Consider the following 27,421-nt stretch of genomic DNA (forward strand, 5'->3'; position numbering starts at 1 on the left):
AGGACTCTCTGCTACAAGTTCTGAAGTCTGGATTCTAAGTTCTGGTCTCTGGACATTGTCTGGATTTGAAGTCGTCCTGCAAAGTGCTGCGCAAGAAAGTAGAAAGAGCAGTCCCTATCTGGGTTTCAGTGGTTCTTTTTATGTCTTTTGAAAGTGGGTGGGAAGGCTGACTTTCTATGCCCTCTGAGGATCCTGATAGGTTAGAGGATTTTCTGCGCCCTGACTGGAGAATGGAGTTGTGAGTCATCCTGTGTCATCAGGTATCATTTTTATGGCTTTAAGGAAAGAACACTCCCCTTTGGTTTCTTATAGAAAATCAATTTTACCTAAAACACATATTTCTCAGATACACAAGTTGTTGAAATTACATGTACACATCATAGATTGCTCACGGTACAGTTCGGTTCAAGGCACATGTTTCTATGAGCTTGGGTTCAGAAACAACAACACTTTGCACTTTTAGTGGGTTTCGCCATATTGGTTTTTCATCAAATCTTCCACGGAGGTACCCACCCTCTCTGGGCACATCACAGTACGTTTTTTCCATTCTCTAGTGTAATCCCAGTGTCTGCAATATTAATAATTATGGGGTTTGGTCTCAGAACATCGTACGGAGTTGAACTTAGTCTCAAATTGTGGGTGCATTTTTCATATTAAGAATCCCATCCCCAAATTGTACATTTCTGTCAGCTTGATACAATGTTTTATAAGCAATTTAATAAAATATACATTTGCCTCCCCTTCAGTACACCCATTTGTTTGTCCCCGCCTCCAGGAACTTGGTTCTGACTCAGAGAGATCAGATGTCTTGCCTTCCCCAAGAGCAGTTGTTCAGGCACACCCAAATTAGCATATTCTGTTTAACTGTAAGAGTCTATTGTCTTGACTGAGGTCAGCAGACCAGGGTGCCACTCTCCATTTGATTAACAGAAACTTGTGATTTCCTGCCTTCTTGTGTGGAGTTCTGAGGTGTGAAGACTTCCCGGTGACAAGCAAGGCTTTGAAGTCCCAGCTAACTCAGGTTCCTTTTCAGCTCCTGAAATACAGGTCTCCTGTCAGAGTTTAGATCACCAGCGCCGGTCAGTGGCAAACACCGGTTTTGCACCCATTTTTGGCAGCTGTCTTGAATTAATACATTTCAAAAAGGGGATTTTACTTGATGGCATATGATCCTTTCTAACATTGTATTGATGTGGATTCTGCAGTAGAGTAATGTAGAACACCCAAACAGAAGTTGGATTTTTCATTTGGTGGTTTCGTGCCCATGATTTTAGCAACTTTTGACATCAATTAAAATGGATTTTGCACTGGTTTTGCTCTGTGTACAGCCAAAGGATAGGGTCTGGTAATGGTCTCCTGTATTAACATTGACAGAGGCAAAAATGGATGGCAACCTATTTTTCATGTTTTCCCTGTGCATTTTTGGATGATTTCTGGCAAGCAGCATGCTTTCTGGTGGCCATTATGATGTTTCCGCTGCCAGTAATGCACAATTATGTTGTAGGGCTTGGATGCGTGGGTGAAACATCCCACAAATGCCAGGACCTTCTGGGGCCAAGTCTCTTTTGTGCAAAGTCTCTTGCCTTAGAAGGCCTGCTGTACCACAAACAATAAAGAAACAAAAGTTCCTTTGGTAATCTTTCACGTTGGGCAATTGCTCTTCGCACCTTGGATCCCCATCAGCCGGGCTCTCATCCTTCTTGCAATGTTAGCCTCCCTCAGTCGGGTTTACTACAGCCTTTTACTCAAAAAGTAACATTCAAAAGTCTCAATGTCTTTTTAAACAACTATTCACTGTGGACATCCCTCAGTCGGGTTCACACTTGTCACCACAATGTTCACTGGTATATCACTGTTTTACCCCCAATTCGCAGGCATCCTTCTGTCGGGTTCACATTGGCCAATTTCACAGTTCACTCCGTTTTCTTCAATCTGTCAAGACTTTCGAGTGTACAAGGGGTTTTTCTCGACCCTCGTAGGACAACTTTGACACTTCATGCCGGTCTTTCCTAAGTTCTCTTGGTTCCCGTATTTTCAACAAAACAACACAACACAAAAAGGCTCCACTCAGAGTCTTTCAAATTAGCGTCCCCATGGCACCAGTCCACTCTGCTTCTGGACCTTTTACTATGGTTTCTTTAAAGTTCAATTACACAAGCTCTTTGTTCAACAATGTTGCCGCCTGCAACCTTGGGCCCGGCACAGTTCGGTTTACTATCAGTCTTCTCCGACTCACCGGCTGGGCTGAACTGTTGGATCTTCTTGTCTCGGGAGTCAAGGATGGCACTAAGGCGGCAAATGCTTCTTCTTGCTTTGGCCATCAGCGCGGGAGGACCCTGTGTGCCGTTGACATTTGTCACACCACACCTCATCTGGACTTCCCGGTCTTATGATTTCCCTTTCTGAGGCTTTGCGGGTCTGAGTGGAAAAGGGCAAGGGCAATTCCCTCCTCCTCGTCCCTCCAGGTCTCGCCTTCTTTCTCCTCCCTTTGAACTGCCGGTCCGGGATAGTTGTTTCCTCATGCGTTCGGCGTTGCTCAAAGTGTGCCCTGCCTTTTATCCCTTTGGGGAAGGGAAAGTGCTGTCAGGTGTACATAGTTATTGTCAATTGCCTGACTCTGCCTGTCCCTTGTGTTGGGACATGTCAGGTAAACGGGTCAAGTGTTAGTCTGTTGTCTATCACGATATGCAAAAGTGTTCATGTTGGAAAAGGGAGGGGAGTAGAGCTTCTAAATATCATACGCGATAGGATGGGGAAAAAGTGTTATAAGGAAGGGGATACCTCGTCTTGCCCGCCGCTGTCCCACTTCAACTCTCTGAAGACCCCCCCATCCAGGTGATCCTCCCCCACTGGTATGTGGAGGAGCAGCTGCATGCCTCTGCAGGAAATCCCACCCCCTACCTCCTGTATGTTGGAAACCTGAAATCATACCATGCTTTAGACCAGCAGTTGTGACTATACCATGGCAAATATTCGAAAGAAAATACCCTCTGAGAAAGCCCTATCAAATGTATCCCTGAAGAGACGACAATCTGAGGGAGGAACTCCCTGAAGGAATTTGAAAAGGAGTGAAAGAGGAGCTGGTGATTACACGAAAGATGAGGGTGACGCCCTGAGAATACTGGCTAAAGAAAATGCATGGATCTTATATAAACTGATGACAAAGTTAAGAATCGAGTAAACTTCATATGCAAAAAAAAGATTGCACTTGTGTGATGCACTGCAGAAAATGCAAGCCGTTCACTAACTGTACAGATGCTGTAACGAAAGGAGATTAAGTGTACATAGAAGCTGGCTATACTTAGTGAATAGACTGCAGGCAAAGCCACCATTGTATAGAAACTGGATATTGGTGTCATGAATTTAGTAACCCCGGACCCATGGAAAGGAAAGACTGAGAACTGTGTTGCCGCAAGAATTAGCTGGCTGTCTGGCCTGGTGTCAAAGCTAAAGCAGCCAAGACTGGTTATCTATTCTTGAAGGCAGTAATCATGTGAAGCTGAATCATCCCTTGTTAAGGTGCAAAGAAAGAACACCAAGCATGCCAAGTTGTATTAATTTAAGACACTTAAATGCTGCAAAATGGACCAAATTGTGGTCTCCTGCATGTGAGCCAAGGATGGAAATAGAGTTGAGCTTGGAGTCCTAGAACACCGATAGCGCATGCTCACACTCCCTTATATTCCCAGAGACAGGATTACACTGCAAGGCTAAGTTCAAAGACAATATACATAGCAGAAGGCATGGGTGATGATAGATGTTGGCTAATTGGTGGAGAGGTAGAGTCAAGTCAACCTTCTGGCACCTGGTTCTGAGCTCACGTGCTACTAAGTGAACTGAATGTTCCAGACATGGCACAAGCATGGCAAGCAATTGTAGAGGGCCATATAATGAAGGGCCTTATAATTTGAAGACCAATGATATACAGTGTACTTAATGGTGTTGAAGATTACATGTTTTAGAGGTAGTCATACGTTGTCCACCTAACAGTAGATATACAATCACAGTCCCACCCCTTATAGAAAGTATACTTGGATGTTCCCCATAAACGTATCACAATCCCTCATAGTTTTTTTCTCATTTGTCATGTAGTATGAAGTCACCTGTGGTGAATTTTTAGTATATAAATGCGTTTTGTATTAAATTAGCCGAGAGCTTGAGCAAACGTCCGTTGATGTCCGTTGTAACTCCCTGTTTTAGATAATTGTTAATAAAACAACAACCTTTGCCATCTTCCTGAGTTGGTTTGATTATTTGGTGTCAGAGTTATTCTAAATCCCCATCCATTGCATGCACATTATCCTAGGGGCCATATGCTCACGTGGTAGCGGTGCAGATGGTTGGAAAATAGCCAAACTAGTTTTTCCCCAGCCTTTGGGATGGTCGAGTATCCTCGCCATTAGCCGGAAGATCGCAGGATTTCCTGTGGAGAGCGGCTGAAAGAAATAAACTTTCAAGAAGCAGGTCCCCTTTTAATGAAATCCCTACCCAGTTTCCACGGGCGATATGCGGACGGAAGGCAAAGTGGTCGAATTTGAGGAGGAGTCGATGCCGAAGGCCTCGAATCAATTAAAGAATGAATTGTGAGTAGACTAAGGGGAATGGCAAATGAAGGGATGGGATTGTGATCATTTTTAATTAATGGGAAATTGTGTGAAGAAAAGATAGCGCCTAGAGTCCCAGCTCAAGGGAGCTCAGAAGGAGACGTCTCAAATCCCAATGGGGGTAGAACACAAATATATAACGCATGAACAGGTTCATGTAAGGTGAGGTCTCGAACCCTGTACAGGGTATAAGTAAAGGAGAGAGAGAAAAAGGTTATCACAGTGTTTATTAATGTGTAAAGTCGACTAGTTTGTATGCTGTTTGTTAAGTAAAAATATCGAAGAGCGATAGAAGTTGTGTAGTAATCGGAAAAGTTAAGGAGCTATAGTGACTACCATAGCAAAGAGATTGGTACCAATCAAAAAGTAGAGATAGCTCATTAAGAGATTAGAGGCTTGAGCGGCTATTAATGTCGCACGCTCATATTTTTGTTTTAAAGGCATTGAAAAAGTGGTAATTTAAGCAAAAGTATAAAGGTTATTTCACAAGTCTGGTAAGTATTGACAGTCAATTGAGACTTGTCATCATGGCAGACACTCCTCGTATGCACTTATGCAGGACCCTGCCAAAGCACATGCCCAAGCTCAAACAGTATAGTGCGGAATGGGTGAAAGGCACGGCAGATAAGATGTTCATTCGGTGGTCACAAGGGGGATCATTGTCAAAAGCAGTTTTGCAGCACATGGCGACATACTTGCACACTGCGTACACGGGGAAGACATTAGAGAAAAGATTAGTGATTCTAGAGCTCTGGAAAATGTACCAGGAAGAGAGGGAAGATCTACCACCTGAGGAGTGGCTGATCAGTCAGCGTAAGGAGGAAGGTGTTGAGCCTTCAGTTCCCTTTACCTCACCTGAAGTAAAAGGCGCTAGCATGGAAGAAATAGGGTTGTACCCTTTAAAGGAATTGAAAGCGGCACTGGGGTATAGTAATCCAATATACGAACATCCCGCTTATAGTAGTGATGACAGTCCAGAGGAGAATAAAAGAAAAGAAGAGATCTGTAAGATCATACAAGACAAAGAAAAAAAGAGTGAGCGGACGAATCTGCCAACAGAAATACAAAGGAAATTAAGAGATGGAAAGGAGAGAACGATAAAGCTGACGAGATACCGCTCGTGCAGAATGAATGGATGAGAGGACAGATATTGAAAGATAAGAAAATATCAAGGCTTAATACCACATAATAGAAATACACCAGTCACAAGTCCAAAGGTACCATCTACATTTATTAACAGGCAGCTGTCTGGTCTCTCAACACCCTCCAATGTGTGCAAGCAGACACTGTGAGATAAGAGAGTGGTGGACATTTCAAATACACGTACATTTATACAGATTTTCCACAATTCCGGACACATCGTCCTGCCCCTCTTTGTGTCATACATTTAAATGGGGTTCATGGCCTATCCACATACTTAAGTCATGTTTAAACATCTTTGAATAATGTGTTGTTTTCCTTTAAACACTTCATATGTTTTCTAAATATAGGTCACAAAGGTAATAGTCCTTATTTTACTCACTTATATTTGTCTAGCGTTTGTTCTTGAGCTTAAAGTCAGCTTAGTTTCAAGGAGCGAAAACAAAGATTTGTGCAAGAAGAGCAGGTTCAATTATTCATCATTCTACTTTGCTGTTTGAACGGAGAAGGCATTATTGGAACAGATGGTATCTAAATTACTGATTAGTACGGCTTTTGTTTAACTCCAAGGTTTCTCAGTGTAGGACAAACAATCCACTTTAGCAGCTTCAACATTCTTATCTATGTTGACATCATGGAAACAGTACAAAGTTCATTTTGCCCTGCTGGAGCCAAAAACACAATTCTAAACATGGGACAGAAAGCAAGAGGTGATCAAAATGGTGGATAACTCAAAATGGCAGCCTAGTCAGCCTGTTTCAGCTTCATTCAAATGCAATTTATAGTGCGATGCGAATGTGCTTAGGCCAATCGTTTACTATCAGGCGGTATTCATGCAAAATATACTTTTACAAAATTACTTAAAATGGATGCGAAAAGCCTTGAGGAAGTTAGGCAATGAGAAGATAAGGACTAACAAGAAAGAAGAGATAAAGAACGAGAGAAGAAATTGAAAGAAGATGAGCAGAAAATGAAGAACAGGGAGCGACAAGAACAGATGTATCAGAAGGGGCAAGAGAAAAAAGAAGAATGGGCAGAACAACAAAGAAAATATGACAGTAAAAAGAGAGCGATAGAAGAATGGGCTAGAAGAGAAAGGAAGAGAGAAGAGGAGGAAGTGCAAGAATTAAGGGACAAAAGAATACAGAGATGAAGGCAAGAAGAGGAAAGAAGGGAAGGAGTAAGGAGAGAGGAACGAAGGCAAGAGGAGGAAAGAATCAGAAGAGAGGAGAGAAATAGAAAAGAACTAGATGAAGAAATAGAATGAAAGAGGAGACAGCAGGGTATTGATACCAGTCTCATTTACAAGGAACCAGTAGGGCCAAGCCCAAAAATACGATGGGATAGAACAGAAGTGTTACTTCTGATAAAGGAAGTAATGCCAGGGGCATCTAGAGTTGTGTTAGACTAGGAAAGATATGATGCAGAAAGCATCAGAGATAGGATCGATAAGGCCTATCAACAGTTGAAATGAAATAGCGCGTATGGAACTCGAGGGAATGATGATCGATCCCTAATGCCTCAATCACGAAGAGAGGAGGAAAGCCTGCTCAGTGATGAACGTCGAGTATTATCTTTAAGTAGATTGATTCTGGATAAGGGTGAAGGGGATGATAGTCACACTAGCTGGGAACAAGACATGTCAGATGAGGAAAGAGAATCCATTCTTGGGGTAGAAGGAGGGAGCACGTGCACCCGCAAAGGATGCCTGCAAATGGATAAAGAAGTAAGATGGTCAGATCTGGAGCAACCTAAGGATAGGATGCCAGATCCCATACCATATACAGAGCGTCCCCGAGGATGATCTTATAATGAGAAGGGAGAATTGCCACCATATGTGAGTAAGTTAAGGTCACTATCGTCAATGAGACAGACAGGGAAGATCGTCCCTGTCATGGATAGACTAATGATGGGAGCTGACTGTGGGTTGGGGTTTATGCCGTTTCCTTTATTGGAAAAAGGGGGAGCAAGAACACAATATATTCCATGGCCGCAGATGGACAAAGGTAATTTAAGGTGTAAGCTCCCGAGTTTGACTTCGGGCGCTGGAAAATGGATCTTTGAATTAGAAAAAAAGACAGGAGGAAATGCGTTGGCCATTAGGGACATAAAAGGTCTCCTGGCAGCTGTTCTTGGGGAAAGGGCTCATGACATGTGGCGGAGAGTAGGATATTTCAGTGTGACAGCACAAAACACAGCACATGACGGAGCGACGTTGAATAATTGTAGAGCAGGCATGTGGAGAGCTCTCAGGGTACAATACCCTGACACATCAGATATGGGTGCAATTATGACATGCAAGAGATGAAGGAAAATGAAGACCCTATTTTATGCCAGGGGTTGCCTGAGCCAGTACAGAGACAGATGAAAAAACAAGTGGGGATGGAAGCAAAATCACGGGCTGAGATACTGCTGACGATAGTGCATCACTGACGGCTACTGCAAGAGAAAAATGAGAAGGAAGAAGAGATTAGGAAAATTGAAGAAGCCATGTTAGTTCAGAAAAATAATGTCTACATTTGCCATAGAAGGGGCAGTATTGACAAGTGGAGAAGGATTGGCAATGCAAGAAGCAGTGGGTGCATCACAGGCGAGTAATCAACTCCCGATGGATCAAGGTGGATACGGGGTTGTGCCATGAGGCAGAGGTATGGGCTATAGAGAAAGAGGAGGAGGATTCCAAAATAACCAAGGTGGGTTTCAGAGTACATAGAAGGAGAATCAGAGTACCCAGGAGGGTACAAACAAGGGTGACCTGTCAGACGGGCACCCCAAGTATGTTTGACTTGTGGAATGACAGGGCACATTGCATGCATATGTGGGAGCCAAGGGAATGTACAGAATGGTCAATTTTCAAGAGGGGGGACAGCTTATCCTCCACCGTACAGCACACAAACTAGGGAAGGGTTCGCCCAAGATCACACATTGTATCAGACATAAGTGCAGTGAGTACAGCAGGTACAGCAACAAGAGAGGGTGCAAATGAATCGCCCACAAGGGCAGTCGCAACAAGCCCCTATGCAGATACAGCAGTATGCAAACACAGGACAAGTGCTGACACCAAAAATAGGAGGTGCCACTGTGGTAGGAGGAAATCCTTTCACCGGGACAGGGATGAGCCTGTACCCACAATAGGACAGCTTACACAGTGACTCAATGTGTTCAGTACTATCTGTGACACCAGACCCCCAAGAGGAACCAAGGGTTGATGTGACGATAGGAGGCAAATCCTTTTATTTTCTAGTAGACACTGGGGCTACTCGTTCATGTATATGAGAGGGAAAATATCCAATGTCGGGAATTGCCATGGATGCTCAAGGGTTCGCTGGAGTTATGAGTCGAGGTCCTTTTACTAATGAATTACCAGTCTCTATAGGAGAGTGTGACATGGCTGTTCCTTTGTTGTATTCACGACAGACACCAGTTAACGTTTTGGGAAGAGATTTAATGACAAAGGTGAACATGACAATTTCATTTACTGATCAAGGAACAGTGTGCTCCACTCCAGGAATACACTATTTAAACATGGGTGAATTTATACTGGCGTTCACAGGGCAAAAGGCTCTGCAAGGCATTCCAGTAGATCCAGAGAATTTTCTATATGGAGTGAGCATTCTACTGACATGTCTACCTGGATTAGTGGGAAAGATTGTTAGGATACCTGATGAGTTTCTGTTTCAACCACAAATTCCTATGGACTAAGAGTGGAGACAGAAAATCCCTACAGAATTATAAGCAACCATAGTATGAAGGGAAATGGCAATGCTCGAAGGAGTCGATGATGAGGGCATATCATGGAGAACAGTGATAGCTCTCAAGGAAGAGTACAAGTTGACTGACATAACCAATGACAATATCTTTAGGGAAGATCAAACAGACAATGAAGTGGTGTTCTTTATGAGTGACAATCAGAAGCAGGATGCATTTGCAAATACAATCTGTGGTGCGAACTTTGAATTTGAATCAAGAGATTAGTGCTTTCCTCTAATTGAGCTACACAATGGTATCTTGAAAGGGGGATCACAATGGTATTTCAAGTTGTAATTTTAACATGTTATGAACATAAGATCACTATTGCATTTTTGTGATATGTTGTTTTTTGAGGGGGCAGCAAATGTGGCTTTATTACTTAGGAGAGACAATGATCATGTAATTGCAATTATTGTATAGGGTTCATTAGATAAAGATGTGTGTGAAACATACTCACTAGAGTATAAAATAGTCAAACATAAATCATCCAGAGTGGGGAGTGTACCCCTATTTGTGTGTGCATATTGTGCATGATATACATATCAATAGCCCTGATTCAATGTTGATATAAGCACATGCATGGGACAGCCCCACAAACGTACTCATTAGAGTATAGAATAGTAAAGCATAAATGATCCAGAAGGTGGTGTGTACCCCTATTTACATGTGTATATCATGCATGATTTACATATCAATAACGCTGATACAATGTTGATATAAGCACATGCCTGGGAGAGTCCAATGTGATGAATCAGAGGTGATAATTCCAGAAACACTGGCATGGGAACCTTCTCGTGTGGCCAGGGAAAGGTTGTAACGCTCACCTGATTCCCGCAGAGGCGCCGGTCTTGACTGGGTGAATGCCGTATCTTCAAAGGTGATGTGTAACACACGGTTGGCTCTTTGGGCTGGACCTCTGTGCACTGTATGTCTGACTCGAAGAGTAAGATGTCTGCAGATAGAAAATATGGGATTAATGAACTGGGGTTATTGGGTGCCTCTCTCCTCTTCCCTTTCTCTTCTCCTGTAGAACCCCAAAGGTTAACGCCCTCACCTTAGGTAAGTGAACGCCGAGCTCTCCATCTGCCTCGGGGCAGGGTGCCGTAACCAGTTTCTTCACTGGATAAGGGTGCAGGCCTCTTGACCTCAGAGGACTGCTGTCCGTCGTTAACTGCACGAACGGTAAGTTCTGGGCACTTCAAATGTCTTAAAAGTCTTTTGTAATGATATCTCTTGTTTTGCAGGGTTCTGGCGATGGTGGATGGCGGGCTGATGAGAGTTGAGGATCGAACCCGCGTGAGGAATAGAAGCGCCTGGAAGCACGTAAGTAAGCGCTTGTAGCCTGCTTCACGATGCGCACTAACTGTCCCTTTTATCGTGCAGGTACAAGTTCGGAGCTTTAGAGAAGCTGAAGGGTGCTGGAATACCCACTGGATTCGGCGTGGGAAGGAGTAATGGCACGTGAGTAATAAAGTTGCCCAATGTCTTTAAACGCACCTTCTTTTGTCTTTCAGATGCGGGATGCAGCGCCGAAGGCCTCCGGAGCGTGCGAAGAACTGGTAAGCTTTTGTCTTTCAGATGCCGGAATGCAGTGCGAAGACCTCCGGAGCATGCGAAGAGTAGGTAAGCCTTTGTCTTTCAGATGCCGGAATGCAGCACGAGGCGTTGGTGACAGCCGATGGACCAGGTAAGAGATGCGCTGCCACTGAAGACCGTAGTGCTAACCTGTTCTTTCTTTGCCTTTACAGGTGCTGCTGAAGACTGGATTCCAGGATGGTAAGCCTTTGTTCCCTTAGGCCCAGGATCAGAAGCAGAAGACACGATGAGCGTTCTGCTGCAGAGAATGCAAAATAACGCAAAGCAAGATTCATCCATCGGGTGTGGTTTAAATAGCCTCCTGTAGTGCTTAGGTGTCTCCTTTCACAGCCACGCCTAGGTAAGAAAAGAGTTCCTGCTTTCCAGAAGAGTTCCAGTGTTCTGAACCTAGGGAGTGGCTCCTGCCCCACCCAACAGGAAAAGTAGTCCCAAACAGAAGAGGATCAGGGGTTCAACTGGCAGGTAAGTAAGCAGCATGGTCTGCTGCAGGTAAGTCCACCCAAGCATTATGAGCCCGGCGCTTCCAGCGCTGGGACTGGGCATCTTTATGAGCCTGGTGCCACTGGCGCCAGGACAGGGTCCAAAAGGTCCCAATTGGGACTGGCTGGCACTCGGAACCGGGGTTATGGGTCTGCTTCCAAGGGAGTCGGGCAAGTCCTGATCTTTGGGAAGCAGAGATCATGACAGCACCCCCCCTCAAGGCCCCTCCCAAACCGGGCTTCTCCGGGGGTTTGGGCTTGTTAGGAAATGTTCGATTAAATCTTTTGATTAGACGAGGCGCGTGGACATATTCTGCAGGTTCCCAGGATCTTTCTTGGGGACCGTAGCCTTTCCAGTCAATCAGGTAAAATAGTTTAGATTTGGAGATCTTGGAATCCAGGATGCTTTTGACTTCAAACTCGAGTTCTCCATCAACTAGAATAGGTTTTGGAGATGTAGTTAGTCGGGTTTGAGGTTGCACGGGTTTTAATAGAGAGACGTGGAAGACCGGATGTATCTTCATGTGAGGGGGCAAGTCCAACTTGACCGCTACTGGATTTACTATGGTAGTGATGGAATAGGGACCAAGGTATCTTGGGTTGAATGTGCGTGGTCCTTTTAGAGGTAGATATTTGGTGGATAACCAGACTTGATCTCCTACTTGATATTGGGGGGCTTCCTTCCGATGTTGGTCTGCTCCTTTCTTGTATTGTTCTTTAGCCCTTTGAAGGTGAGAAACGGCTTCCTTAAAGGCTTGGGTGATTGTAGAATGCAGGTGGTCTACTGCTGGTGTTCCAAGATCTTGGAGTGGATCCAACTCCGAGGTTCGAGGGTGACTACCGTATAAAAGAAAAAACGGGGTCTTCCCAGTTCCCGAGTGGACAGAGTTATTGTAGGCATATTCGGCTATCCAAAGGATATCTTTCCAAGTTTTTTCAGTTTGTTGTAGCATGCAGCGCAAATACTGTTCCAGAGTTTGATTGGTCCTCTCGGTTTGTCCGTCGGTTTGAGGGTGGTGGCTGGTCGAAAGTCTCACATCAATTTGAGCCGACCGACAGCAACTTCGCCAAAAATGAGAAATAAATTGACTACCTCGATCCGAAATTAGAACTGAAGGAAAACCGTGCAGTCGGACGATGTTTTCGAGAAATTCTTGGGCCAGAGTTGCTGCTGTTGGTAAGCCTTTGAGTGGAATGAAATGCGCCATCTTGGAGAATAGGTCCACGATTACTAGGATCGTATTGTATCCGGAGCATGGAGGTAGATCGGTGATGAAGTCCATAGAAAGCGTATGCCAAGGGCGAGGCGGGATGTCAATAGGGCGTAAGAGGCCGGCTGGTTTTTCCTTTTGACTCTTGTTTTGGGCGCATACTCCACAGGACATTATAAAGTCTCTGATATCTTTTTTCCAAGACGGCCACCAGAAGTAGCGCTTGATCTTTTCCGAGGTCTTGGTCATACCGGGATGTCCTTCCATTAAAGAATCGTGATAACAAGAGATTACCTTTTTCTGTAAATCTGTGCTGGGCAGGTATAACCGTTCTTGGAAATATAATAGGTTGTCCTTCACCGTAAAGTCCTTTCCCTGCAGATGCCAATTCTGTATGTCTGCTGGAGTTACCAGTAGCCTGGCTTTATCCTTAACTTCCTCTATGGATTGTGTGGCGATTACACCTAGAATTCTTTGTTCGGGAATGATAGGTACAGGTTTAGGATTGATCAAATGTTCTTCCACTCCCATCCGAGAAAGGGCATCAGCTTTACCGTTTTTTGTACCAGGTCGATAGGTAATTATGAAGTCAAACTCGGCAAAGAATAGTGCCCAACGGAGTTGCCTAGAGGATTGAGCTTTTGCGGTTTTCAAATATTGCAGGTTTCGGTGATCTGTAATCACAGTAACGGTGTGTCGGGCCCCCAGAAGATAATGCCGCCAAGCCTTAAAGGCGGACTTGATAGCTAGAAGTTCCTTATCAGTAATAGTGTAATTGATTTCAGGAGGCGAGAATTTGCGGGACCAAAATGCCACGGGATGCAACTGATTGGTTACTGGGTCCTTTTGTGATAGAACTGCCCCCATGGCAAGGCTCGAAGCATCAGTTTCAACGATGTAGGGGAGTTCTTGGCGAGGATGTTTTAAGATCGGTGCAGAGATAAATCTAGTCTTCAAATTCTGGAAAGCTTGTTCCGCCTCGGTAGACCATTCAAAACGTTTGTTTTTCTTTAACAAGGCGGTGATGGGCTGGACTATTCGAGAGAATTCGGGGATAAACCTGCGGTAAAAGTTAGCGAAGCCTAACATGCTTTGAACACCTTTTACGGAGGATGGCGATGGCCATTTGAGAATTGCATCGACCTTCTTTGAATCCATACACACTCCGCTAGGTGATAATATGAATCCCAAGAATTTAACTTCAGTCACGTTGAAAACACATTTTTCCAACTTAGCGAAAAGTTTGTGTTGACGCAATCTCTCGAGGACCATTTTCACGTGTTTCCGATGTTCAGTTTCCGACGAAGAATAAACGAGGATGTCGTCAATGTAAACAACAACACACACATCTATGAGCTCTCTGAGGACATCGTTCATAAAATATTGAAAGGCGGCCGGGGCATTGCAAAGTCCGAAGGGCATGACCTGATATTCAAATAGCCCATACTTGGTGCGGAAGGCCGTCTTCCATTCATCGCCCTCTTTTACTCGTACCAAGTGGTAGGCTCCTCTAAGATCCAGCTTTGTATATATGCATGCTTTTCTGACTTGGTCCAGGCGTTCAGGGATCAAAGGTAACGGATATCTATTCTTAACGGTGATCTGGTTCAGGGCGCGATAATCTATACAAGTTCTAAGGTCCCCTTCTTTTTTTGGAACGAAGAACAAAGCTGAGGAAGCAGGGGACTTGGAAGGACGAATAAACCCATTCGCTAGGTATTGATCCAGGTATTGTCGGAGGTGAAGATTCTCAGGCTCGGTGAGGGCATAAATTCTACTACAAGGAGGAGTAGATCCAGGTATCAGATCTATCTGGCAGTCATAAGACCTATGAGGAGTGAGAGAGTTAGCCTGATCCTTCCGGAAAACATCTTGGAAGATTCTCAGGCTCGGTGAGGGCATAAATTCTACTACAAGGAGGAGTAGATCCAGGTATCAGATCTATCTGGCAGTCATAAGACCTATGAGGAGTGAGAGAGTTAGCCTGATCCTTCCGGAAAACATCTTGGAATTCTAAGTATTCAGGAGGTAACTGGGGAGCCTCCGAGGAAATTGCTGCCAGTGCAACACCAGGTCGAGGGTGACAAGTAGAGACACATTCTGGAAACTGAACCGTTCTTGCTCGCCAATCGATCTGAGGATTGTGCTTCTCTAACCAAGGAATTCCTAGAATAATCTGGAACTGAGGGGCCTTGATCACATCGAACACGATCTTCTCATGGTGTCCATCTTGACTTACTAGCGTCACTTCTTGGGTGGTATGCGTTACTGGTCCGGAGGCTATCTCCGTACCATCCACCGTAGTAATGACGTCCTTTACAGCCTTTGGACAAAGAGTCAGATTCATCCTCAAAACCATTCCATGATCCACATAATTGCCGATGGCACCGCTGTCGACGTAAGCTTCAATCGCATGTAATCGATCCGGATGTTCAGGGCTAATGAGGACCATAGGTATCACGAAATGCGAGGTCACGGAACTGGTTTTTAACGCTCGGCAAGAGGACCTCTATTCTTGTCGGGCAAGGTCGTTTCCCTGCTCAGAGTTTGTGACCCTGGTAACTGCAGCTCCTACTGCCTTCTTGGCTGGTTTCACCGGACAGTCTCGAAGAAAGTGCCCCGAGTTTCCGCAATAGAGGCATAATTGCAGCTGTTTTCTCCTTTCCCGCTCCTTTTGTGTTAGTGGTCCTTTCAGGCCCCCTATTTGCATGGGTTCCCCGGAGTCTACTCCTTTGGTAGGAGTTGGTGGTTTGGAAAATACTCGAGCATCAAACTTGGAACGATCGGCCTTCCTGTTCTGCAGTCTGTGGTCAATTTGAACGACTAAGTCAATATAGTCCGAACAGTCTTGCGGGGGATTCACTACTTGGGCTAACACATCTTTGAGCTCTCCACGTAGACCTCTATAAAACAGCGTAATCCTTTTGTCCTCAGGCCATCGAGTTTCCACTATCAGTCTGTTGAAAGACGCAATATAAGCCAAAAGGTCTTGATTACCCTGTCGCAATGAAAGGAGCTCATTGTCCAAGGCCTGCCCCTGTGAATGTCTTGCAAACAGTTTTTCCATACTGAGCTGAAAAGCTTGAAAATCATGGAGAACCGGATCATCTTGATTAACTAGAGGGATCGACCAGTCTGCCGCATTGCCACTAAGGTACGAAAGCACGAAAGCTACCTTAGCTTGATTAGTTGGAAAGGCTGCTGGCCGGCATAAGAAGTGCAACCGGCACTGATTAATAAATACTGCAAACCTCTTTGGGTCACTAGAAAATCGTTTGGGCGGAGCCAGAGGTACATTCCCAGGTAGGTTGATCTGCACTGGGTTCGTAGAGGATGTTGAAGGAAGATTTTCCCCTGATGCGGGTAACGGAGTTTGTCCGGCTTGTGACTGTAGCAATTGTCTTGCGAGATCGTCTGTTCGCTCCTTGGAAATAATCAGTTCCCTTCTTAGAGCATTCGTTTCCTGACGGGCTGCATGCACTTCTGCTCTTAGTTCCCCAAGTAACTGGGCTAGCTGGTCGGTATCCGAGGTTTCCATAGCGCCTGGGTGGGAGTTTTGCGGTAGGCTTTGCGTTCTGTAACGCTCACCTGATTCCCGCAGAGGCGCCGGTCTTGACTGGGTGAATGCCGTATCTTCAAAGGTGATGTGTAACACACGGTTGGCTCTTTGGGCTGGACCTCTGTGCACTGTATGTCTGACTCGAAGAGTAAGATGTTTGCAGATAGAAAATATGGGATTAATGAACTGGGGTTATTGGGTGCCTCTCTCCTCTTCCCTTTCTCTTCTCCTGTAGAACCCCAAAGGTTAACGCCCTCACCTTAGGTAAGTGAACGCCGAGCTCTCCATCTGCCTCGGGGCAGGGTGCCGTAACCAGTTTCTTCACTGGATAAGGGTGCAGGCCTCTTGACCTCAGAGGACTGCTGTCCGTCGTTAACTGCACGAACGGTAAGTTCTGGGCACTTCAAATGTCTTAAAAGTCTTTTGTAATGATATCTCTTGTTTTGCAGGGTTCCGGCGATGGCGGATGGCGGGCTGATGAGAGTTGAGGATCGAACCCGCGTGAGGAATAGAAGCGCCTGGAAGCACGTAAGTAAGCGCTTGTAGCCTGCTTCACGATGCGCACTAACTGTCCCTTTTATCGTGCAGGTACAAGTTCGGAGCTTTAGAGAAGCTGAAGGGTGCTGGAATACCCACTGGATTCGGTGTGGGAAGGAGTAATGGCACGTGAGTAATAAAGTTGCCCAATGTCTTTAAACGCACCTTCTTTTGTCTTTCAGATGCGGGATGCAGCGCCGAAGGCCTCCGGAGCGTGCGAAGAACTGGTAAGCTTTTGTCTTTCAGATGCCGGAATGCAGTGCGAAGACCTCCGGAGCATGCGAAGAGTAGGTAAGCCTTTGTCTTTCAGATGCCGGAATGCAGCACGAGGCGTTGGTGACAGCCGATGGACCAGGTAAGAGATGCGCTGCCACTGAAGACCGTAGTGCTAACCTGTTCTTTCTTTGTCTTTACAGGTGCTGCTGAAGACTGGATTCCAGGATGGTAAGCCTTTGTTCCCTTAGGCCCAGGATCAGAAGCAGAAGACACGATGAGCGTTCTGCTGCAGAGAATGCAGAATAACGCAAAGCAAGATTCATCCATCGGGTGTGGTTTAAATAGCCTCCTGTAGTGCTTAGGTGTCTCCTTCCACAGCCACGCCTAGGTAAGAAAAGAGTTCCTGCTTTCCAGAAGAGTTCCAGTGTTCTGAACCTAATGAGTGGCTCCTGCCCCACCCAACAGGAAAAGTAGTCCCAAACAGAAGAGGATCAGGGGTTCAACTGGCAGGTAAGTAAGCAGCATGGTCTGCTGCAGGTAAGTCCACCCAAGCATTATGAGCCCGGCGCTTCCAGCGCTGGGACTGGGCATCTTTATGAGCCTGGTGCCACTGGCGCCAGGACAGGGTCCAAAAGGTCCCAATTGGGACTGGCTGGCACTCGGAACCGGGGTTATGGGTCTGCTTCCAAGGGAGTCGGGCAAGTCCTGATCTTTTGGAAGCAGAGATCATGACAAAGGTAGATGCTTCCTGATCTCGAACCTGGGGTGGTGTTCTTCGGGAGGATCACAGGAGGGGTAATTCGGGTCAGGATAACTGGGAGAAACCCTCTAATAACTTACCTAGAGAACCCTACAATTCTAATGGCTTACTGTGGAATTGAGATATCTGAAAGAAAAGATAATCAAAACATTGGAGACTTCAAGTCCCACAATGCCCTAACTACTGGGACGAGGAAGAGAGACTCAGAGGCACTTGTAGTTACAAGATGCAGTCTAGTGTTTCTAATGACCCACACCTGAGCAGGACTTTTGAATGCAGAAGGCCCCGTTAGGTGCAGGCCATTAGAAGCAGTAGGTGGAGTTGCAGAGACCACCTGTTGCAGTTGCAGTGGAAGAAGAAAGCTGTAAAAAGAAGCTGCCAGAGCCGCCGCTATCTGTGGAGAAGATGACGGTCCTGAGACAGTCTCCAATACTGATGGCCTTAATTGCAGAGGTTATGCAGTGGGAAGTGGTGTTGTAAGAAGCCTTAACCCAGGAGAGAGAGACTCTCCATGTTGGATGTGTCCCAGTGGCTGGTGAGCACCAGAGTGCACAAGGAGTGAGAAAAGCTGCTTTCCCGGTCGGGATGGGCAGCAGTAAGCACAGTGAAGCAGTCTGGCATGCAGGAGGTGGCAGAAGAGGCAGAATGAACAGTGGCAGCGGATCGAGCCTAACCAGTGAATTTACCATTGTTGGGTAATCCCAGTACACTCCTTAATCGACCGCTGTCTACTGATACTAATTTTGAATACCAAACTAATTTAAAGAGGAACTTTTTGAATTGGGATAACAAGAACTTTGTAAAAGGAGAAGAACGAGAATATAATCATTGCTATCAAGGCCAGAGTGGTTGTAAATACAAAAAAGGGGGCAATACTGAAACAAGTTATTCATAACCACCATTGTCAAAGCCAAGAGAGTAAAAGACTGAATCAAGTTAAGTATAACCATTATTGCCAGAGTAAAGAAGAGGCAATAATCAAGCAGAACTTTAATAAGCATTGCCTAAGTCAAAGAGGACACATGTAATAATGAAACCTTGTCAGTAGTTATTTGATGTAAAAGTGGGAAAACAAGAATGGCAGGAGAGAAACCCTCCTAGTAGAAAGTTTCTAGGAAGGGAAGGGAATAACCTGCATTTTGTATGTGTCAAATACAACAGTCGAACAAACAGAACCAACATGTCATATGTTTTCCCAAACTAAGTTGTGAATTTTGATGGTGTTGAAAGTTAAAGACTCTTCAAAAGATTTGAAGTAGACGTCACCACAGAGTGGTTATAATAGTGCTAGGAGCATTTGTCCTGACAGACAAGTAAAGCAGGATAGAGACCTTTTAGTGGAAGTCTTAGTAGATAAGTGGACCAGGAATAAATCATTCAAGTTCTGCATTGTGGTTGGGAACTGTGGAGAAGACTAAGTGGCAAGATCACTAAAGTGTTTCATGATTGTGGTGGAATCATCCTGACTAAAATACTGTTGTTGATCCAGAAGAAATATGAAAGTATTTTTCTTTTCTTAAGAAGATGAAGTTGTGTGGAACCTTTGTCTATACTTGGAGAGAGAAATACTTTTCATCTGGTTGAACTTTTGTCTATACTTGGAGAGATAAAGACTGGCCTTCTTATTGAACTGTGTGTTAAACGTTCAAGTGAAAGACTTTGGGAACAAGAACATTTTTATGAGAAGAACTTTGTTTCAAAACAGAACCTTCTTATTGAACCTTTGATTGAAGATCCTGATTTGAATCTGGGGAAGGAAATCCAACCCAGGGTACATGGGTATACAGTTATTAGATCTAAGTTGAATATAATTCTTATTTATGTTACATTTGATTGACCTCTATTACCTTTATGAGTTTTGATGTATGTATAAGTGTGAGAGACGGATTCCTTTTATTAGAGCGTTTCCTTTAGTTCATTTTGATAGGCAGGGTAATTCTTCTTTAGGTTAGGGATACTGAGGCGTTAATCATACCCTTTTGAGTTAATAAAATAACTACTTGTGAAAAACCTTTACCAAGTTTTCCCCCTTATATTTCTGATCCCTCACACCAGCTAATGAAATATATGCTCAGTATGCTTAGGTTACAGAATGTATTTGAATAATCATCTCTCAGTGGTCTTTTCAGAGTTGTAAAGGATATGGCCAATGTGAGAAACCGTAGGGTTCTCTACCGATTAGACCACAAGAATCCCTTATTCTGGTGGCCAGGGAAGGACTGGTACTCTCAGATACCAACCCTGGGCGTGGACGAGTCAGAGAGGATCACCTGGGTTAGGGAGCCCAGGGTTATGCTCGGGAGAACGCCCCGGTTGAGGTGCAGTATTACACCAAGGAAGAGGAGGACGACAAAGTCCCTGAGGCTTTTATAGGCTGTTCCAAATCAACCATCCTTCCGCCCAATGAATCTCCCTTACCAAAAACCAACACAAACCCTGTCGCAGCAAGAAACTACATCTCCAGAATCCCTACCTTCCGGTTGCCTACCCAAATACTCCCAGTCATTCTTCTCTCCGTACCTCTGATTATTATTTACCGAACTCCCCATCTGCTTTAACCAAACACCGCTGTTCCCACAATCCCACCTATTCATGTTACGACAGTAATCCTGGTCCTTCCCTCGACAAACCTTCAAACTATTATTTTACAGATTTTTCCCATTCATTTCACCAACCCTACAAATCTCACCCCTATGAGTTTACCAAACCCCCTAGGATGAGGGTTAACGAACTAGGAGGTAGAAAGAATCCCCAGGGGAATACAAGGAATATCATTCCTTATTAAAGCCTGCCAGGGTGTCCCAGTTTTGAAGCAAGATGGACTAAGACCAGAACTGTATACCTGGCATGTCCAAACACAAGGGTCAGGCAGAGTCAGGCAATTACTGACAACTACACATCTGACTACCCTTTCCTTTCCCCATAGGGATAAATGGCAGAGCACAAGAGCACACTCTGAGCAAGGCTGAACGCACAAGGAAGCAGCCATTCGATGACGGCAGTTCAAACGGAGGAGAAAGGAGGCCAGACCTGAAAGGACGTCAAGGAGGGAGTTACCCTTTCCCTTGCCCTTTTCAACCCAGACCCGCAAAGCCTCCGATGAAAGGAACATAAGACCGGGAATCACATCTGGCAAGTGGTGTGACGGATGTCAGCAGTACATGGTACCTGCCCACACTGATGGCCAGGGCGGGGAGACGTGGTGGTCATTGTGGTACCATCCTTGACTCCAGCAAGAAAGGAACCGCAAACGAGTTCTGCACAGCCGGTGAGTCGGAAGAGCCTGATAGGAGATCGGCCTGTCTTGGGCTCAAGGCTGCAGTGGCAACATTAAGAAGATGAGTAAACAAGAGGTCTTTTGTGAACAAACTTGGTACCAGAGGTAGAGTGGTCCGGCGCCACGTTGGCGCTCAGTCAAATGTCTCTGGCTGGTACACCTCTCCTGAACAACAAGACTGTGTTGAGCATTGTGAATAAAGGAACTACAAGTACCAAGAGGCCATAGGGAAGGCCGGTATAAGGTGTTAAAGTGGTCATACAGGGGTCAAGACAAATCCTGTGTACATTCAAACGTCCTTGACACATTGCAGAAGTTTTGACAATGTGAAACAGGCATTTGCGTCCAACTGAAGGGAACGTCGTCCTAACTGTGATGGTATTAAGCCTACTCTTGCCATAGACTAACAGGGCCTCATTACACGGTAGGCGGTAAGGGTTTACCGGTACTGGTGTTTTACCGGTACCGGTAAACCCTTACCGCCTTACTACGAGGTCCCTTTGCGGGTTGGGGATTTTAACGCCTGCTTTTTGCAGGCGTTAAAAACCAACCCGCAAAGGGACCAGGGAGCTAATTACGGTACCGCAATTTGCGGTACCGTAATTAGCGCCTTCCCCAGTCCCATAGAGCCCTATGGGGCAAAAATGGGAATGGGGAAGGGTAAATGGCGGAAGGGGGAATTACCGCCCCACCAACCTTGGAATAGGGCGGTAATTCCCCTTTCCACCGAGGCGGTGCCGGTATTTTACCAGCATGGACCAAGGTGCTATTAGCACCTTGGTCCACCGCCATCCGTGTAATGAGGCCCACAGAGTGACCCAGCGAGACGAGACCGCCCTTCGGAAGTCTCTGTTTAAGATTGGCAAGTGCTTTGGGAGGTCTGAACCTGGTTGAGGGGGCCTCACTAAACCGAGGGGGTTGTTTAAAAAGACATTGAGACTCTTGAATATTACAAATACGGACATTGTGATTGAAAATCGATAGTAAACCCGACTGAGGGATGTCAAGAGTAAAATTGTCGAAAAGCTAAGTGAACAGCATTGTGATGAAAAGTATGAACCCGACTGAGGGATGTCCACAGTGAGTGGTTGGTCTGAGCCCGACTGAGTGAGGCTGATGACTGAGAGAAGGATCGGGCCTGGCAGAGGGGGATCCAAGGGTGAAGGATAATCACCTGACGTAAAAGTTAATAGAAGGAACTTTTATTTTGTTGTTTTGGCGTACTAGGCCCTCTGAACCAAGAGATTTTGCATGAGAAGAGACTTGGGCACAGGATGGCCTGATACTGAGAAAAGGAACTGCAAGCTTGTGCCGAAGTAACCGAGGAGTGTGCTGTGCTCGAGAGTCCTGCCTTGTCCCATGCTAAAAACGTGGGAAAGGGAGGCCCCGGCCATAACATCCTGATTTATAATTTTGTGAACTCTTCTTTCTTTTCTTATGAACATTATCCCACTCTATTTTGCAACATAGAGGTAAGGATTGGCAATAGGTTTCTTAGTATAGGGCCTTTTATTTGACTAGACTCCACTTGGACAATATTATTGTTATTTGATGGTAGTAGCTCGCTCCCATCTTAGGTTTAGGTTTAGATTAGTCGTTTATCTCACCCATTTTACAGTTTAATAAACACCCTTGAACTGTGATCACTTGTGCCTGTCTTACTTTTATGCCATGCCTTTCTTACACCAATGGCTTACTTAAAGACACCAGTCCATCCCTACTGTCACTTTTCTCTTTGTGTCTTTATACTGGATCAAGTAACGAGTAAGGAGAATCTTTGGAATGTTCTAGTTCTTGTGATATAATATGGAATTGAGTTTTAATTCACCAGTAAAGATAACTAGAGCAGTGGTTTTTGCATGCCGGTTGCATTGGTGACGTCTCCAGCTTACGTCTGACATCACGATCAGTATATTTATTGGTCGGAACAAAATGGCGGCTGTGAACACATGGAACGCTGCAGTTGTACCCATTTGGGAGCTAGGTGTAAACTGCCCAACATATTTGAAGTGAATATTTCTTCAGTAAATGGTTTTTGATTACAAACGCTGTTTTAGTTTGGGACTTGCAGTATTTTTGTGGTTTTGTTTGTCAAGGAAATCAAGAGCTAATAGGCGATTACCTCTGAAATCCTTCATGAATTGTCTGTTGGTTAAGAGCTTTACGAGGTAGGATGGCGGAATCATTTGGAGTTGCATACTTGAGTATATGCTTTTTTTTTTTTTTTTTTTTTTTTTCTTTGTTGTAGTGATATCTTGGAAACAGGAGTCTTTTTGATTTGGAGTTAGAAACAATTCTATTTGGTAAGATGCCCCTTATATGTACAGGGAAATGTATGGTGCATCAATAATTGACACTGGACGTACAGGTAAATGTTCACAGTGCATCACCATTTTTAGTATTTAAATAATGAGCCGCATTTGTCATCATCTGAATGGGAACTAATAGATTGATTCATTACGACTGGGTGTGATGTTCAGAACATCTGGTTTTGGTGTTATTATCAAGTAGGCACTTCTAATTAGGTGCTGACACGTGCAATGGGGTGATGGTAATGGAATATATATGAGGTCAGTTCAAGATGTTTAAGTGTTGGTAAATTTGAAGTATTCAGACGTTTAACATTGTTTTTCTCTTCTTTCTCCTTGTCCTGTCTCTCGCTTTTTTCCCCTCTTTTGGGCCACTTGAAATAGTATTTTGATTGGTCGAATTGTTCTCATATTTATTGTCAAATTATGATTTTTGTTTGATGTTTGTTTTATTTTGTTGGTGTTCAGCATTTATGTCCTAATCCCTCAACAGCCCTAAAGAGGGCCATGTAAGGTCGAAACACCTGTTGGATGTTGCTCAGAATTCGCTTAGGAGTATCCTGTAGTTATTTTGTAGGATTTTGCAGTTTGTAAGATGGCCTCACTGGCACTGATCTAGCTTTGGGCCATCTTGATCTGCTGAACTCTTTTGTCGATTTGGAAATGTTTGCCATTTCTCTATTTTCTGGAAGAAATTAACAGCTCGTATTGGACAATTTTAGCATTGTTTTTAAAGGTAATTTTCTAAATCAGATGACTGATTTCCAAGAGCTGTTAATCTGTTATAGATATGGCGTGCAGCTGGCTAGAAAAGTGTCTGCCAGTTTTTTATATCAGAATCGAGACTATTAATGAAATCATTGCAGTGTGGTTGCAGCTGAGTGACCTGTTTTATGCAAAAACATGTAAACTCTAATTCTACTGAACTGTGTTGTTTTTTGCAATCCGCAGGCTCTCGGTGAATTTGTCCTAGTGGATAAGGATGTGAAAATAAAGAAGAAAGGCAAGATCTACAGTCTGAACGAGGGCTATGCCAAGTACTTTGACCCATCCATCACTGAATATTTGAATAGCAAAAAATTCCCTGAGGTAAGGAAAGCAGCCGAGAAATGTTATTGAGTTAAAATCCAAAGTAGGTGCCTACTTTCTTTCCTTATCTTGGGATGTGCATGTCTTAATCTGCACCGGAGTCAGTAACATGAATTTTTTTTATATTTAACATCCTTTTACATTTTCAATAGGGGGAGTTTTTTGGCTTGTGCTCCTTTTAAATTCACAATCGGAAATTGAGTGTTGTGATAGGGTCCGTGCATTTTTAGCAGTTGGTAGGTTTGACAAACAGGTAGGTCTTCAGTTGGTTCTTGAATTCTAGAAGGTTGGATTTCTTTTGGGGTCCAAGGGAGGAGTTGAACAGGTTAATAAGGGCCATGTGTTTGTATGGAGAAGAGCCACAGTTACAGTTGTGTCTTTAATTTCGAACATATATTGGTGTTGTGTATGCCAACACTTTAATGGTCAGGTTGGTTATCTTGCTTGCTATGGCTAAAATGTTTCAGTATTATGATCCTGGCTAGGATTGCCCTGGGCACAGGGGCTGTTGTGCTTAGCTCCCGTTTGAATTGCCAGAGACTGTCTTGGCTCTGCCTCCTCCACCAACTGACCAGTCTCTTTGGAAGTCCAGCTCCAGACCAACCCTCTCTCCTTCCTACTTCTCTCTTATCTTATCTTATTTCCTCTTTTATACTGCTTACCTCTCTCCTTCCATCCTCCATCTGTTTTGTTTTCTCCTTTCCTCCTCGATGTTCCACAACAAACTAGTCTAACTTTATACCACTACTGTTGGCTCATCCTCTTTCTCTTCCCAACCTCCACACCTCTACTGCTCTTTCCCCTCCTCCTCTCCTACCAATTGATGTTCTCTCTACCACCTCTTGTTATTTCTCCTGTTTTATTTACTACTCTTCTCCTCCTACTTATGTTCTCTCCACATCCTCTCCTCTGTTCCACTTTCAGCACTTCATCTCCTTCTCCTACTAATGCACACTCCATCGCCTCTCCTGTCTCCTTCTCCCCTTACCTCCTTTCAGCTCCTCCTCTTCTCCTCTTACTGATGTTGCTGCCTCCTCCTTCAGATTTCCTCTCCTATCCCCCTGCTCTTCTTTCAGCTCCTCCTCTCACCCTCCTACTCATGTTCTCTCCTCCTTCTTTCCTCTGCTCTTTCTAACTTTACATTTTCTGTCTCCCCCATTACCCCTCATCGCTCCTACACAACGTTCTCTGTTTACCTTCAACTCCCAACTTCCGCACTACTGTGCCAATAAGACCCGAGGCGGCGGGCCAATACCGCCCCAGGTAATGCCCCCGCGGCCGTAGTTACAGGCCCGAGCGTAGCAATGGCCTTAACAAAGCCCCGGGGGCATTACCATGGCCGGTATTGGACCGCCGCCGAAGGTTTTATTGCCATTACTACCCCAGCCCGTTAGACGTGGGTACTAATGGCATTTTTTTCTGTGTCACGCGTTTTGAAACAGAAAAAGAAAAAGTGAAAAAAATGGCCGCCGGGAAAGGGAAAACCTAGTCTGTTTTCCCTTTCCATGGCGGCCATCGGGAGCAGATGCGCTGGGAACACAAGTGTTTCTAGCGCGTTCGCTCCCAAGACCAGAAGAAAAAAGAAGGTAAGTGGGGTTGGGAGGGCGGAAGGGAGGGGAAGGGGAAGGAAGAAAAAAAAAAAACATACCGCGGTCTCCGGCGGGGGACGATGGAAGCTTCCAGCCGTGTGGAGGCTTGGAGCGCGGATGGCCCCGCTCCGAGTCGCCACACGGCTGGAGGCTTCCATCGTCCCCCGCCGGAGACCAAGAGATAGAAGTTAAGTGGGGTGGGGTGGGGTGGGAGGAGGGAGGAAAGGGGGAAAAAATGTCTTACCTTAGTCCCCGGCGGGGGACGAAGGAAGCCTCCAGCCATGGGGAGGCTCGGTGCAGGGATTGCCCCGTTTTGAGCCTCCTCATTGGCTGAGAGGCGGGAATAGTGTACCCGGCACGCACGGCGTACACAGGAACACAGTGTGGTATGGCTCACAAATGGGTCAATCACCACGTTGTGTTCCCGGTGTGCAGCGCGTGCCGGGTACTAATTGTGATTATTTGCCCCCTGTTATAGTTGAGTGGTTTAGCCCACAATCTAGATGGCCATTTTACTATCTTCCGCTGCAGATTTATAATGAGCGATCTTACAGATTGGTTTTCTTGTTCAGAGACAACCAAGCCCCTCATCTGCATCTGTTTAAATTTCATGCTGATCCCCACCCTTAGACTAGAACAAGGGCGGCACCATCTTGGATTTGTATTGCTGCTGTTTGAGGACGGGGATACTCTGCAGTGGCTCCTGCTAGAGCCCGTGAGCTGTGGACACAATGGAGTCTTCAACATCTGAGTGATGCTTTGTAGACCTCCACTCTCCAGGCTCGGAAGACCAGGGATTGTGAGAGGTGTCTCTACTCGAAAAGGTTGGTGATGTTTACAGTATTCAGAGCATGAGTATCCACTTGATGCAAAAGTGCAGTGAGGTATACAGCGTATCATGTAGTACATCCAACAAAGTTCTCTTTAGACAAGGCTCAGTCATCCTTAATACGGATAACTGCCGAACGTGGGTTGCTGGCACAATGGTGGGGGTCACTTTGTTACTAGGATCCCAACGTTCACCTCACCTACCAGAGTCTTAGGCCAAGCTGGTAAAGGGAAGGATTAAGGCTTAGTAGTGCTGAAACACATAAGGCTAGGGTTTGGATCATCCTTCTAAACAAAAAGCAGACCAGGAAGGTGTTGTTTGGAGTTCTACAAACCCAAGAGATTCCTGGTTTTCGTGAACCTTATTCTTAGATAAAACAACAGAAATCATCACCTACCTTCTTTCTGCCTTGTCTGCTGGGCCATACACTTCCAGGAAGACCCCTGCTCACTTTCACCACAATCTCCCCACAAAGG

At 45.1% G+C, this 27,421-nt stretch overlaps 1 protein-coding gene across 1 annotated transcript in view; it reads left to right on the forward strand.

Annotated features, from left to right (window-relative positions):
* Positions 1-27,421, forward strand: part of LOC138510210 (fructose-1,6-bisphosphatase isozyme 2) — a 573,937-nt gene that overhangs the window by 269,048 nt on the left and 277,468 nt on the right. Inside the window, exon 5 of the mRNA XM_069625711.1 lies at positions 24,390-24,527. Within this exon, the coding sequence (XP_069481812.1) occupies positions 24,390-24,527 (138 nt within the window). The remainder of the gene's footprint in view (positions 1-24,389; positions 24,528-27,421) is intronic.

The sequence above is a fragment of the Ambystoma mexicanum genome, chromosome 6p (assembly GCF_040938575.1).
Source record: "Ambystoma mexicanum isolate Mex_15411 chromosome 6p, UKY_AmexF1_1, whole genome shotgun sequence".
In the NCBI taxonomy this organism is placed as follows: domain Eukaryota; kingdom Metazoa; phylum Chordata; class Amphibia; order Caudata; family Ambystomatidae; genus Ambystoma; species Ambystoma mexicanum.